The sequence below is a fragment of the Salmo salar genome, chromosome 20, assembly GCF_965601325.2.
Source record: "Salmo salar chromosome 20, fSalSal1, whole genome shotgun sequence".
Taxonomy (NCBI): domain Eukaryota; kingdom Metazoa; phylum Chordata; class Actinopteri; order Salmoniformes; family Salmonidae; genus Salmo; species Salmo salar.
Window position 1 is genome coordinate 7,937,472 of NC_138310.1, and position 15,421 is coordinate 7,952,892.

General features: G+C 46.4%; 1 protein-coding gene across 3 annotated transcripts in view; it reads right to left on the reverse strand.

The window, feature by feature from the left end:
- LOC106580158 (rhotekin) overlaps positions 1-15,421 on the reverse strand; it is a 92,426-nt gene that overhangs the window by 7,853 nt on the left and 69,152 nt on the right. For all 3 annotated transcript variants that reach the window (XM_014160903.3, XM_014160905.3, XM_014160906.3), the window contains exons 2-9: positions 13,604-13,818; positions 13,346-13,407; positions 12,573-12,626; positions 8,144-8,261; positions 6,253-6,477; positions 5,874-5,968; positions 5,322-5,428; positions 1,603-1,734 (exon numbers count right to left, since the gene is read on the reverse strand). In XM_014160903.3, the coding sequence (XP_014016378.1) occupies positions 1,603-1,734; positions 5,322-5,428; positions 5,874-5,968; positions 6,253-6,477; positions 8,144-8,261; positions 12,573-12,626; positions 13,346-13,407; positions 13,604-13,818 (1,008 nt within the window). The remainder of the gene's footprint in view (positions 1-1,602; positions 1,735-5,321; positions 5,429-5,873; positions 5,969-6,252; positions 6,478-8,143; positions 8,262-12,572; positions 12,627-13,345; positions 13,408-13,603; positions 13,819-15,421) is intronic.

A 15,421-nucleotide genomic window follows, 5' to 3' on the forward strand; every position in this document is an offset into this window, starting at 1 on the left:
TTGTTGCCCTCCTACGGCTTCCTCCACGTCTCCTGATGTACTGGCCTGTCTCCTGGTAGCGCCTCCATGCTCTGGACACTACGCTGACAGACACAGCAAACCTTCTTGCCACAGCTCGCATTGATGTGCCATCCTGGATGAGCTGCACTACCTGAGCCACTTGTGTGGGTTGTAGACTCCGTCTCATGCTACCACTAGAGTGAAAGCACCGCCAGCATTCAAAAGTGACCAAAACATCAAACAGGAAGCATAGGAACTGAGAAGTGGTCTGTGGTCCCCACCTGCAGAACCACTCCTTTATTGGGGGTGTCTTGCTAATTGCCTATAATTTCCACCTGTTGTCTATTCCATTTGCACAACAGCATTTGAAATGTATTGTCAATCAGTGTTGCTTCCTAAGTGGACAGTTTGATTTCACAGAAGTGTGATTGACTTGGAGTTACATTGTGGTGTTCCCTTTATTTTTTTGAGCAGTGTATGTACGGAGCAATAATAGTGCATTTGGAAAGTTTTCAGACGCCTTGACTTTTTCCACATTTTGTTATTCTAAAATGGATCAAATACACCCCCCCCCCCCCTCAATCTACACACAATACCCCATAATGACAAAGTGGCATTTGGAAATTGCTCCCAAGGATGAACCAGACTTGTCTACGATTTTTATTTTTCTGAGGTCTTGGCTGATTTCTTTTGATTTTCCCATGATGTCAAGCAAAGAGGCACTGAGTGTGAAGGTAGGCCTTGAAATACATCCACAGGTACACTTCCTATTGACTCAAATGATGCCAATTAGCCTATCAGAAGCTTCTAAAACCATGACATCATTTTCTGGAATTGTCCAAGCTGTTTAAAGGCAGTCAACTTAGTGTATGTAAACTTCTGACCCACTGGAAATGTGATACAGTGAATTATAAGTGAAATAATCTGTCTGTAAACAATTGTTGGAAAAATTACTTGTGTCATGCACAAATTAGATGTCTTAACCGACTTGCCAAAACTATAGTTTGTTAACAAGAAATTTGTGGAGTGGTTGAAAAACGAGATTTAATGACTCCAACCTAAGTATGTAAACTTCTGACTACAACTGTAACTGCTTGTAGCTCAGTTCCTACATTTTAATATAAAAATTGATTTATCAAACAAAACTATGCAACATTATCTCTGGGATCATCAGGATGACAAATCAGAGCAAGATTACTGAATGTAAGTACATTATTTACCTTCAGAGGTGAATGTATCAAACCAGTTGCCGTGATAAAAGTTGTTGTTGTGCACTCTCCTCAAACAATAGCATGGTATTTTTTCACCCTAATAGTTGCTGTAAATTGGACAGTACAGTTAGATTAACAATAATTTAAGTTTCTGCCCATATAAGAAATGTCTATGTCCTGGGAAAGTTTCTTGTTACTTACAACGTCATGCTAATCATATTAGCTCAACTGTCCCGCGGGGAGACACCGATCCCATAGAGGTTAAGAAGATATCACAAATAATAATAATGATAGAGGTGGCATTAAAAGATCAGATAATCCCTATATCTGTAGCTAGCATGCTTTTCTGAGAGTGTGTGTATGTGGTAAAACATTTTTTTAATAGACTGACTTTGTTGATGGCAATGGTAAATGCTGGCTCGACGTTAGCCTCCATATCCTCTTGCCGGTGGTAACAGAAAAGGTTTGTCCCTTTAAGGACGCCGTAGACATTCGTCCAACTCTGAGGGTCACCTCCCAACTGCTGTGAGAGACAGAGAGAGACACAGGCAGAGACATTTGTTTATTATAAAAAGCTAAAATGTTGATACAAATACCTGTCATTTAAATCAAAAAAGTCATTTGTGGAATATTATATTTCTACATTATATAAAAGCCCTATTTTCCTATTGAGATGCATTACATTGAACATTTTACACTGTCTCTTTAAGAGCGCCAAGTTTGTGATGAGGACATGCAAGAGATCGGTCACTGATTCATTGCTATGATCATTGATCTGAAGAAGCTATCCCTTTTCCTTTCTTTCTGTACCCCTAAATGTTTCACTATACCGATAAAGTTACCAGGTTGTTAGCTAGCTAACTAGCTGAGGAAACAAACGTGACTTAAAAAGGTGTAAAACAAAAAAGGTTAACGGCCCCCAAATAGTTTTAGAATGTAAAATGCGGGCCCCCAATCCTCGACAAGAAGAAAAAACTGTTGCGCCAGTAATATGGGTCAGATCTTTGAACAGTTTTGTCACCTGTCTTTGTGCTGGTCTCCATCCCCCTCCAGGTGTCGCCCATCTTCCCATTATCCCCTATGTATTTATACCCGTGTTCCGTTTGTCTGTTGCCAGTTCATCTTGTCAGGTCTTACTAGCGTTCTTTCCTGCCTTCCTGTTTCTCTAGTTCTGTTTCCTAGTTTTTCCCGGTTCTGACCATTTTGCCCTGACCCCGAGCCTGCCTGCCGTCCTGTACCTGCCTGACTCTGACCACGAACTTCTGCCTGCCCCCGACCTGCCCTGTGTTTCTAATAAATCATCTGAGAACTGTACTATCCGCCTCCCGTGTCTGCATCTGGGTCATATCCTGAGTTGTGATAGTACGAACTGGCCATGTCTGATCCAGGAGACTCGGACCACAACGCCGTCTCTTCCCAGGAAGCCACCATTGGAAGACAAGGAGTTAGTTCAAGGTCTTATGGAAGAATTCCAGACCTTGGCGGAATGCCAGGATGTGCCTTCAACACATTGCTGGAGCAATTCCGCGGATTACAGTGGCGGGCTGCCTCACAGACAGTAACCCCCCCAGACTGTCAATTACCCTGCTACCAGCGGTGTTTCTCCCCAATCTACCCCGGCTTCCCAAGAACCACGCTTACCTGCTCCGGAGCGCTGCGCTGGAGATCCCAGAACCTGCCTGGCATTTCTCTCGCAATGTTCTCTCATCTTTGAGCTGCAGCCCTCTTCATTTCCCTCGGATCGCTCGAGGATAGGGCATGTGATAATGCTGATGTCCAGGAGGGCTCTTGCCTGGGCTACGGCGGTGTGGGAGCAACAATCCATTGTTTGCCTCAGATTAGAGGAGTTTGTGGCAGACTACGTGTTGGATTTTCGCATGTTGGCGACAGAGTGCCTGGAACCCGGAAGCCCTGTTCGACAAATTCCTTCACGGGTTGTCGGAGGTGATTAAAGACGAGCTCGCAGCCCGGGAGCTGCCCCTGGACCTCGACTCCCTCATAGCCTTGACCATCCGGATCGATGGGCGGCTACGGGAATGTAGGAGGGAGAAGGAGTCTGTTCCCTATCCCTTTCCTCGATTTCCACCTCGCCTCCGACGAAATCCACGAAGCCAACATTTCCGAGTGGATCTGATGGCAGCCGAAGTCTCTCGGAGGACACCGAGGGCTATCGAGTCGTCCCTTCCGGTGCCCATGCAACTGGGCAGGGCTAGATTGTTTCCTGCTGAGTGCTTACATGGACTTAACACCCAGAACTGTCTGTATTGTGGAGCTATGGGATTTTTTTTATCTACCTGCCCATTTAAGAACAAGGCTCATCAAGGAGGTACTTGTACAAGTACGCTGGTGAGCCATATGGGGAGTTTCCCATCTTCCATTGCTCATACTGTTCTTCATGCTACCATGTTGTGGGGTGACCGGTCCAAATCTCTCCGGGTGCTCATAGACTCTGGGGCCGATGATGAGAGCTTTATGGACGCTACCCTGGTGTTGGCGCTGGGAATCCCCACACAACCCCTCTCCATTCCCATGGAAGTCAGAGCGTTGGATGGGGGCTCTATTGGCAGAGTCCCCCACACCATGTGTCACATTAACCTGAGAGTGTCGGGTAATCACAGTGAATTTATGCAGTTCCTGTCCATCAAATCCCATCATGCACCCGTGGTTTTGGGGTTTCCTGGCTCCAGAGGCACAATCCCCTGATCTACTGGGCTACTGGTTCTATCCTGGGTTGGAGCCCATTTTGCCATGGGCATTGCCTGCCCCGGGACCTCTTCCTGCGGGCTTGGTCACATATATCCCTGGACTTCATCACTGGTCTACCCCCGTCTGATGGCAACATGGTTATCCTTACCGTGGTGGACCAGTTTCCCAAAGCCGCCCACTTCATCCCTCTCCCCAAGCTACCCTCAGCCAAGAAGACGCCACCAGCTCATGGTGCAGCACGTCTTCCAGATCCATGGACTTCCGGTGGACATGGTCTCCGACAGTGGTCTTCAGTTCTCATCCCAGTTCTGGAAGGCGTTCTGCACGCTCATTGGGTCGTCGGCCAGCCTGTCCTCCAGGTTCCACCCCAAGTCTAACGGCCAGTCTGAGCGAGCCAATCAGGACCTGGAGACGACTCTTCGCTGCCTGGTCTCCGCCAACCCCACCACTTGGAGCCAGCAGCTCATGTGGGTAGAGTACGCCCGCAAACACCGTCCTTTGCTCAGCATACCCTCTGCCCAGATGTTCGTCCGCCGTACCTGGAGAGAAAGACCGGTTGGCTCTTCACCTCCAGGTATCGACGACAGGTGGACCACCACCGGACCCTGGCATCGTCTCGGGCAGAGTGGCTGTCCACTCGGGATCTGCCCCCCCGGGTAGAGTCCCGCAAACTGTCCCCCCGTTTTATCGGTCCTTTCCCCATCTCCAAGATCCTTAGCCCCTCTGCTCTTCGTCTTCTGTTGCCCCGTACCCTCCGTATACATCCCACTTTTCATGTGTCTAGGATTAAACCTGTCTCTCACAGCCCTTTGTCTCCTGTACCTGCCTGACTCTGACCGGATTACGAACCTCTGCCTGCCCTGACCCTGAGCCTACCTGCTGTCCTGTACCTGTCTGACTGACCTGATTATGAACCTCTGCCTGCTCTGACCCTGAGCCTGCCTGCTGTCCTGTACCTGTCTGACTCTGACCTGATTACGAACCTCTGCCTGCCCTGACCCTGAGCCTGCCTGCCGTCCTGTACCATCCTGACTCTGACCTGATCACGAACCTCTGCCTGCCCTCGACCTGCCCTTTGTTTCTAATAAATACTGAGAACTGTACTATCCACCTCCCATGTCAACAACTGGGTAATATGCTGAGTTGTGATAAGTTTGGACTAGAAACAAGCAGTTTTTGCTGTCGTAATGGTGCAAGCAAGACGGTAATGAATCTGCACTGGGGAAACAACGGTAAAGCAAATCCTTATCAATACAACAATTATCTAAAACACATATACAGTAGATTGGATTTAATGGGGGGGGGGGGGGGGGTCGCACAACAAAATATTTTGTCTCACTTTAAAGCCCTACGCACCTCTTGCTTTCCTGCCAAACGCACACACGCAAACGCACAGATACTCACCTTGACCTTCAAGCAGCCACTCATCATCTGCTGGGTCATACAGTGAGGCTGAGCAGCCAGGCGACAACACACACTTCCGTAGAGAGGCACCCAGTACGAAAACTCCTCTGAAGGGAGAGAAAGAGAGGGGGAGAGGGAGAATGGGATGAATGAGGGTTGAGAAAATAAATACAATGAACATATACCACACGCGCACACACAGTAACAGCAGGGAGTAAAAGTCTCACCACTGCAGGGAGAGCTGTGAACAACAGTGAAGTGCCTATCAAACTTTATTAGAGCCGTAAGGGGCAATGAATAAAGCACATGTCAGGGTGTCTAGTCCCCTGTAGCCCTCATCATTAGAGTTTTACACAGCACTGACCCTGCTAGAGTGCTTTATTACTACGACCTTGACTCTGACAGGCTGTCTGTCAGCTAGATACCTGCTGGGAGAGAGGGAGGGAGGGAGAGACACAGAGAGAGAGACACTGACACTGAGGGAAAGAAAGAAAGAGATGGAAAGAAAATGAGTACTGTACATGGATAAACCACATCTAGACTGTGACCTACCGTTGCCTGAGATGCTGAGGTCGTGAGTGCGGAAGCTGTCCTGGACATGTGACAGTGACAGGGATGTGTGGGCCAGGAGGTGGTACTTAGGTCCCCTGTGGACAGAACAGAGACACTGGTGAGCTGTGTGACTGTGGGACTAAATGCACATGTGTCTATGTGTGTCCGCCAGTGACTTTGTGTGGGTGTTTTTGGCTGTGTTTACACAGGCAGCCCAATTCTAATTATTTTCCACTAACAGTTCTAATTGGGCAAAAGAGCAGAATTGGACTGCCTGTGTAAACGCAGCCTCAATGTATGCATGGAAATGCATATGAGTGTGTGTAAATATCTAGCTATAGTAGTGCGTCTGCATGATGTGTATACAAAACCCACTTACGCCACTGCGGGTCCAGGTAGCAGCAGTGTGGCTGCCCCTCCATTGCTGGTGGGGCTGCAGGCTCCAGGGTCCATGGCAACACGGAGCTTTTTTCCTGCCGAGCGGCCCAGAGAGCTGCTCAGTTTGCTGGCTAGTTTCCTGGGCGCGCTCCCTGCCGAGTAGTCCTCCTCCGAACAGCAGCTGTATAGCTCCACTCGCAGCTCAAAGCCCGGGCTGGCCTCGCTGCTACACAGCCAAAAGACACACACATAGATATTCAAAGCATGTGCAACAGTGTAAAGGAAAAAGAACACACACAGCAAACACATATTTATACAGTGCCTTCGGAAAGTATTCAGACCCCTTGACATTTTCCACATATTATGTTACAGCCTTATTCTAAAATGGATTAAATTAATGTTTTTCTTCTTCAATCTACACACAATACCCCATAATGACAAAGCAAAAAAAAGGTTTTTAGAATTTTTTACAAATGTATTAAAAATCTATTCAGACCCTTTGCTATGAGACTCGAAATTGAGATCAGGTGCATCCTGTTTCCATTGATCATCCTTGATGTTTCTACAACTTGATTGGGGTCCACTTGTGGTAAATTCAATTAACTGGACATGATTTGGAAAAACACACACCTGTCTATATAAGGTCCCACAGTTGACAGTGCATGTCAGAGCAAAAACCAAGCCATGAGGTCAAAGAAATTGTCTGTAGAGTTCCGAGACAGGATTGTGTCGAGGCAGAGATCTAGGAAAGGGTACCAAAACATGTCTGCAGCATTGAAGGTCCCATAGACACGGTGGCCTCCATCATTCTTAAATGGAAGAAGTTTGGAACAACCAAGACTCTTCCTAGAGCTGGCTTCCCGGCCAAACTGAGCAATCGGGGAGAATGGCCTTGGTCAGAGAGGTGACCAAGAACCCGATGGTCACTCTGATTGAGATCCAGAGTTCCCCTGCGGAGATGGGAGAACCTTCCAGAAGGACAACCATGACAGCCTGCTGGTTCTGTGGTCTGATGAAACCAAGATTGAACTCTTTGGCCTGAATGCCAAGCACCACGTCTGGAGGAAACCTGGCACCATCCCTACGGTGAAGCATGGTGGTGGCAGCATGCTGTGGGGATGTTTTTCAGCTGCAGGCACCGGCAGACAAGCAAGGATTGAGGGACAGATGAACGGAGCAAAGTAGAGAGAGATCATTTATGAAAACTTGGACAGACTGGGGTGAAGGTTCACCTTCCAACAGGACAATGACCCTAAGCCCACAGCCAAGACACGGCAGGAGTGGCTTCGGGACAATTCTCTGAATATCCTCGAGTTGCCCAGCCAGAGCCCGGATTTGAACCTGATCGACCTGAAAATAGCTGTGCAGCGATTCTCCCCATCCAACCTGACAGAGCTTGAGAGGATCTGCAGAGAATGGGAGAAGCTCCCCAAATATAGGTGTACTTATATAAATGTGATAATTTCTGTTTTTGTTTTGACATTATGGGGTATTGTGTGTAGATTGATGAGGGGGAAAAAAACTATTGAATACATTTTTGAATAAGGCTTTAATGTAACAAAACGTGGAAAAAGTCAAGGGGTCTGAATACTTTCTGAATGCACTTTATATACAGAATCAGGTACTGATAAAGATTTTAACATTTATACACGTATCTCAATACAAGCATGACCTTAAACATGCACTTATAAACACCAAACACTTAGCATGGGAAAGATAAGACAATAAGGCTGCGTTTACACAGAAAACCAAATTCTGATCTTTTTCCACTAACTGATCTTTCGACCAATCAGATTAGCTCTTTTGCCAATAATTGAGCAAAAGTTCAGAATTGGGCAGCCTGTGTAAATGCAGCGCAAGACAACACAAGGCAACAGAAAGAGAAGACGTACAAGACGATGGTGTTGTCAAAGCAGATGTCGGTGAGTGTCCGGTCCACCATCACCATGTCTGTGTCGTGGATCTCCCCTCCCACCTGAAGTAGACAGAACGCTGCACACCGATGCAGCTCTGAGGAAGAGAGAGAGAGTACATGTGTGAGCGTGTGCATGAGTGTAGTGTGTGCCTGTGCGTGAGTATGTGTGCACGAGTGTGTGTCCATGCCCTCTTGGGCTCTGTTATCTTCCTACTGCACTTAACGACCTTGACAAATTGCCTCATTAAACTTCACCTAGACTTTCCAACTACCTGTCCCCCCTGGAGTTAATTTATATGCGCATAGGTCTACTAGGTCATGCAGATTAATTCATTCCAGTTGTCGGGGAGGGCCATACTAAGGATTTCTTTGTTCTTTTTTTACCATTAGGTGGTGGCCCTTACAGGTAGGAGTTAGGGTTGCAAAGGGTTGGAAATTTTCCATGGGAAGTTAAGCCCGGGAATTTTGCTTAAATTCATCAAAGAAAGTAAGCTTATAACAGTGAACCTTTTTTTGTGGGATACACAAGGCAATTCTAGGTCTTGTGACATATTTTGGTTAAACTATCCCCAATTCAATGGAATTGCAACCCTCTGCATGCACAGTGCATTCTTCCATCACATGTGTAGTGCACTCTTCCATCACATGTTCAAAGACTCAATCATGGACACACTGACAGTTGTGGCTGATTTGCGTGATGTATTGTTGTCTCTACCTTCTTGCCCTTGTGCTGTTGTCTGTGCCCAATAATGTTTGTACCATGTTTTGTCCTGCTACCATGTTGTGTTGCTACCATGCTGTTGTCATGTTGTGCTGCTACCATGCTGTGTTGTCATGTGTTGCTGCCTTGCCATGTTGTTGACTTAGGTCTCTCTTTATGTAGTGTTGTCTCTCGTCGTGATGTGTGTTTTGTCCTATATTTATATATATTTTTTAATCCCAGCCCCCGTCCCCGCAAGAGGCCTTTTGCCTTTTAGTAGACCGTCATTGTAAATAAGAATGTGTTCTTAACTGACTTGCCTAGTTAAATAAAGGTTAAATAAAAACAGCTGATCTTGCACACTAATGAGATGCTATTGAGCCCACACTACTACACCGTCTGAGCCAAGGACTACATGCTTTCTGGTAAGTTTTGATTACAATACTGGGTGGGGTGAATATATTTTATATTACATACATTCTTTTTTGTTAACTAGTAAATAGTAGCCTACAGCAAAGTATGTTTAAATCATTTCTAACTCGTTAACAATTTCTGCTAGTTAGTTTTTGCTACCATGTGGGTTTTAGCTTGCTTGAGCCTGCTAACTCAGGAGTGTTAATTCACCTGTTTCCATACATGTTTAATTTAAAAAAATGTATCTTACAAAGGAGTTGTTTAATCTAACTGCTTAACTATTTATCTGTACATGGAATTGTATTGGGTTTTTTTCTAATCTTTACAGGAAAATGCCACGGGCACTATCTGATGTGTGGAGACATTTCACTGCAGCTAATGTAGGAGGAAAGCTGTGTACATTTGCAAATACTGTGCCAAATCATATGTGAATGCAACAAAGATGCAGAATCATTTGGCCTAAGTGCATCAAGTTCCCTCAGCGCTCACAACAAGAAACCTCTGACAAAAGTCCCTCTACGTCTATTCGAGGTGAAAATTATGAATCAGACATCTTATCGATAGCAACAGCTCATGGTCCTCCTGAAATCAGAAGTTTTTTTGAGGAACGTAGTCAGAGAAATGCTGATGAATGTCTTGCTCGAGTAGTGTATGCAACTGGTTCACCTCTGATGCTCACAGGCAATGTGTATTGGAAGAGATTTCTGAATGTTCTTCGCCCAGCATACACCCCTCCAACCAGACATGCTTTATCTACTAATTTGCTGGATGCAGAGTTCAACAAAGTTCAAGTGAAGGTCAAGCAAATCATAAAGAAACTAGACTGTATTGCCATCATCTCTGATGGGTGGTCGAATGTTCGTGGGCAAGGAATAATAAACTACATCATCTCCACCCCTCAACCAGTATTTTACAAGAGCACAGACAAGGGACAACAGACACACCGGTCTCTACATTGCAGATGAGCTGAAGGCAGTCAATGACCTTGGACCACAGAAGGTATTTGCACTGGTGACAGACAATGCTGCGAACATGAAGGCTGCTTGGTCTAAAGTGGAGGAGTCCTACCCTCACATCACATCCATTGGCTGTGCTGCTCATGCATTGAATCTGCTCCTCAAGGACATCATGGCACTGAAAACAATGGATACACTCTTCAAGAGAGCCAAGGAAATGGTTAGGTATGTGAAGGGTCATCAAGTTATAGCAGCAATCTACCTCACCAAGCAAAGTGAGAAGAATAAGAGCACCACATTGAAGCTGCCCAGCAACATCCATTGGGGTGGTGTTGACATGTTTGACAGTCTCCTGGAGGGGAAGGAGTCTCCAAAAAATGACCATATCACAGTCTGCCGATATGGACAGCCCCATCAAGAGGATCCTCCTGGATGATGTATTTTGGGAGAGAGAGTGGTAAGCAGCATGAAACTCCTGAAACCTATATCAGTAGCCATTGCATGGCTTGAGGGAGACAATGCCATCCTGTCTGATGTTCAGACTCTGCTTGCAGATGTAAGATAAGAAATCCGTACTGCCCTGCCCACTTCATTGTTGCTCCAAGCAGAGGAAACTGCAGTTCTGAAATACATCAAAAAGCGTAAAGACTTCTGCCTGAAGCCCGTACATGTTGGACCCCAAGTATGCTGGCAAGTGCATCCTGTCTGGTGCAGAGACCAACAAGGCCTATGGTGTTATCATTACTGTGTCTCGCCACCTTGGCCTGGATGAGGGCAAGGTTCTTGGCAGTCTGGCGAAGTACACTTCCAAGCAAGGACTTTGGGATGGAGATGTAATATGGCAGTCGTGCCAACATATCTCATCAGCCACCTGGTGGAAGGGACTTTATGGAGCTGAGGCTCTTTCCCCTGTTGCCTCCATCATCATCCAAATCACACCAACATCAGCTGCCTCAGAGTGCAACTGGTCCTTGTTTGGGAACACACACACCAAAGCACACAACAGACTGACCAATACGGGTTGAAAAATTAGTGGCCATCCAGGCAAATTTGAGGCTGACAACGAGCCATCCTCAACTAGGTTGGAAAGTGACAGTGAAGATGAGGCCTCAGAGTCTGATGTTCAAGAGGTGGACATTGAGGAGGTCCAGGGAGAAGACATGGAAACCTGAGCGGAAGACAACCAGAGTTTTAGTTTCTAGACTATCATTTTACCGATGTATGTTGAAAACGTTTTTGGGAGATGTGATGCATCATTGGGGATCATTCAATATTCCCTTTCTTTTGTTGTTCAGTGAAATCATTCCATGTGAAGAGTCAACTAATTTAATTAAAGTTCAATTCGTAACTAAATAGTGTTTTTTTATTTCTATTGGAAGGATTTAATCATGTCTACTTATGATAAGGTAAACGGTTTATGTTTCTGTCTCCATATGATATGGTAAATATATCCAATGCAAAAAACATCTACATTTAAATGGTATTAATATTTATTTGCATATATTTCCGTTAATTTCCATATATTCCCGTTAATTCCCACGGAACGTTTCCACCTCTGAATATTCCCCAAAATGTGCAACCCTAGTAGCAGTCAACATAAACCATACCACAGCTGCAGTAGCACAGCCAAAGACAACAGAAAAGGGCTGTCTGTGCAGCAGGTTTCTATGCCAGAGGCCATCATCCCAAATCACTCACTGTAGGAATGTTTGCTTGTCAATGAGCTGCATTGTTTCAATAGCTGTATAGTTCTTCAGATCTACAAGTCCTTTTAAAAAGAGCAGAACTGTTATGCTTACATGTTCATTACTTTTGGTCTAGGACCAGTTCCATATAACGTTATTCATTATGATGTAAAAGGCGAAACTGATCCTAGATCAGCACTCCTATAGATCCGGGACGATACCAATACCGCTATATTTGTTTGTATCGTGGCAAGGAAACAAAACACGAAGAAGCTTTAACTTCTTGAGGAAAACAGCCCTAACGATGGAAACAAACACCATTATGTTGTCATCCAGAGTCACATGTATTTATTTTCCAAGCTATAGCAAACAATATTTTACACACAGCAGGTTTTAAAGGACCAAAGAGTTTGGTCTGCTTCGTGTTTTCATTTATGTCATGTAAAAAAAGCCCTAACTCTTATACTCTGAGAGGCTTTGTGGGTATGGGGCCCAGGTTGAAATAGTTATGTGCACCTGATTTCACACCACTTAACCCAAATTCTATTTGATTCACTTCGCTTCACTCAGTCAACTCGCATCACAAACTCAGAGCGATGGGTAATATAACAGGATTTGATTGACACCAGTGCTACCGCACCGATTCCTCACCTCCTTTGTTCTTGAAGTACTCGGTGTCTTTCCACATGAGTGGGATGCGGAGGTCTGTAATGGTAAAGGGCAGTCAGACGAGTGAAATCCACCCCAAATGTAACATATACACACGCACAAGCATATACACATGCACACACTCAGGTCGACAGGTAGAAGACCCCTGACCTTTTATATCCTCCCACCAAGGCAGTCGCTGTCATACTTGGTGTGTGATCTGTGTGTGTGTGCGCCTACCTGTGTGTCTGTGCTGAATTTGTGTATGCCCATGCGCTGGAGCCACGAGCTGAATGGCTTCCTGTCTACTTAGTCAATCAATGATTAATCACAACCTCTGTTTGTGTATGCCCTCCAGCTGTGAGCAGTCCCAGAAAGACAGCCCCCCCCCCCCTTTCCTCTTGTCCTCCCACTGAGCCAGAGCAGTTCATCATAATTCTTTAATTACCTCTTTCACTGAACCCCCCCCCCCCTCATCCTAAACCCCCCCATTCTCTCCTCCGCCACCCCTAACTTATTCCTCCCCCTCACACCAACCTATTCCTCCTTCATTCTACCCACTATCCCCACCCTTACCCCCTCTGACGGAATGAGGAAATGACACATGGCATAATGGGGGAGGAGGAAGCAGGGTGTCAGGGCCCGAGGCTGATGAAGTGTGCTAAACGGAGCTCAGCTATTGGGTAGACATGGGGACCCGGTCTCTCGCTAGCTGTCTGTCGCAGACTCTCTCGCTCTTTCACATTTGTACACACACGCACATCACCGGGGCCTACCTGAGATGGCCACCTTACCCTTACAGGGTAGTCTGTCGTCCATGGGCCCTGCATCTGATGACCTAGGAGAGACAGAAATGGGGGGGGGGGGGGGGGGTGACAACAATGGAAATTCTAATTGTAAACCCTAACCGATTGCCAACCCAGACCATATTAAGACATTTACACTATGGGGATAGTAGCATTTATGCAGCGATAAGTTCCTAAGTTATGTTCCTATACAGCCCAAAACCCGACTCCCATGCCCTGTCCCCTTACCTCGTGCCATCTGACCTTCGTGCGACCCTCTGCATGACCTGGGCCTCCTTCATCCTCTGCAGCTCTGACATGTAGGCCATGATGCGGGTGTTGCAGGTGAGCAGGCTCTTGGCTGCCTCCAGGGCCTGATCTCTCTGGGAGCAGGCAGCCAGCAGCTTACAGGCCCCGTCCCGCATCCGGATCTCATGGTCTATCTTTTTCTGGATGTCACTGTCCTACAGGCAGAGAGTGAGAGTGAGTGAGTGAGTGAGTGAGTGAGTGAGTGAGAGAGAGAGAGAGAGGTTAGAGATGGTGCTGACTGGAACAGGTTTGGTCTTCCCGAGTGTGGAGTGAGACTGTAAGAAGAGGGACCGGGTAAGAGCGACATTTTATGTATAATGTAAGACAATGACTGAGTAAGAGCGTGTGTTATGTGCCAAAATCTGTGTGTATGAGAGAGAAAGAGAGGACAAGTGTGTGTGTGTGTGTGTGTGTGTGTGTGCAGGCCAGATGAAGTCCTCTCATGGGCCCATTAGTGGGGCATGCCCTTGAAAGCATTCTGGTGTCTCTGTGCGGTGAGGAGTCAGTCGGTTGGGGCACAGAGGCTAGTCAGGCAGAAGCTGTAAATATGCCCTTGTGCCCTTCTGCGTCCGTCCGTCCCCCCCCCCCCCCCGGCACACAGACACGAAGATGCTGAATCATTTAACACCTCCCTGCGTGCATAGCACACACACACACGCGCGCGCGCAAATGCACACCCTTTGGGAGCAGCTCACCCAGGAGGGCGTAGCAAGTGGAACTGTCAAAACAGTGGAGACCTGTATTCCACCATGAGAGACGCCAGACATTAACACCCAGACACAACCCTCAGTCCCAACACCCGAACCCCTTCCTGCTCCCATCACAAGTTTGTAAACAAAAACATGTGAATCTGATGTGGCTTATCGAGGACAAGGGGTCTAAAGTACAGTTGATCATGAAGGGAACACTCAACATGGTTTAACAGAGCCTAAATCACTGCAACACACTTCATACTGCCAGCAGAATGCCACCACAGAGATGAAGAGAAAGGGCAACATAAAAATGGAGGACAAAGCAAGCAGGAAAGAGACGAGAGAGACAAAGAAATAAGTGAAAACACAAATAGGACTTGCCTCTTTGCATGTTTAATTTTGTACTGAGGATCCCCCATAACATTTCTTCTACCACTCAGGTTTTGGAAGCAGTCCCAGCTACTGACCTCCCCTGTTGCTATGACAACCACCCACATCTCATCTGCTGCTTTGTGTCCAATTAAACATGTTTAATATGAAACACGCACACACACGCGTGCGCGCGCACACACACACGCGCTCCTGCCTCTCACACTCAATCTCTTTGTTATACCACTCCAAAGTGATAACTGTCTTACAGACCTCCCTCTCTACTTTATTTTATTCTCCCCGCCTTCTCTGTCTCTCTCAAGCCGTTTTTCACTCCACTGTCTTCAAATAGCCTCACTCTCTTCTCCTCCCATCCATCCCAAACAGAGCACTGCAAAGGACAGTGGGGTAGATGGGAGTGAATGTGGCTTGGACTCATTTGTCTACATGTGGAGTCATTTTGGCTCTTTGGATCCAGTGCTTTTATGCATTCTGGCCCACAGCTCTCTCGTGGCAGTAACAGAGACAGAGTGTTGTGTAGGGTAAACTAATATGTCCTTTGAACAAATAGCACAGCTTAGAACAAAACCATACTGGCTTGACATGGTGGTGAACGCTAAATACACTAACAGCTCTAAATCAAACATCCAAATACATTGTCCTCCAGCCAAACCAAGCAGGGTAAAGCTGTGGGCCT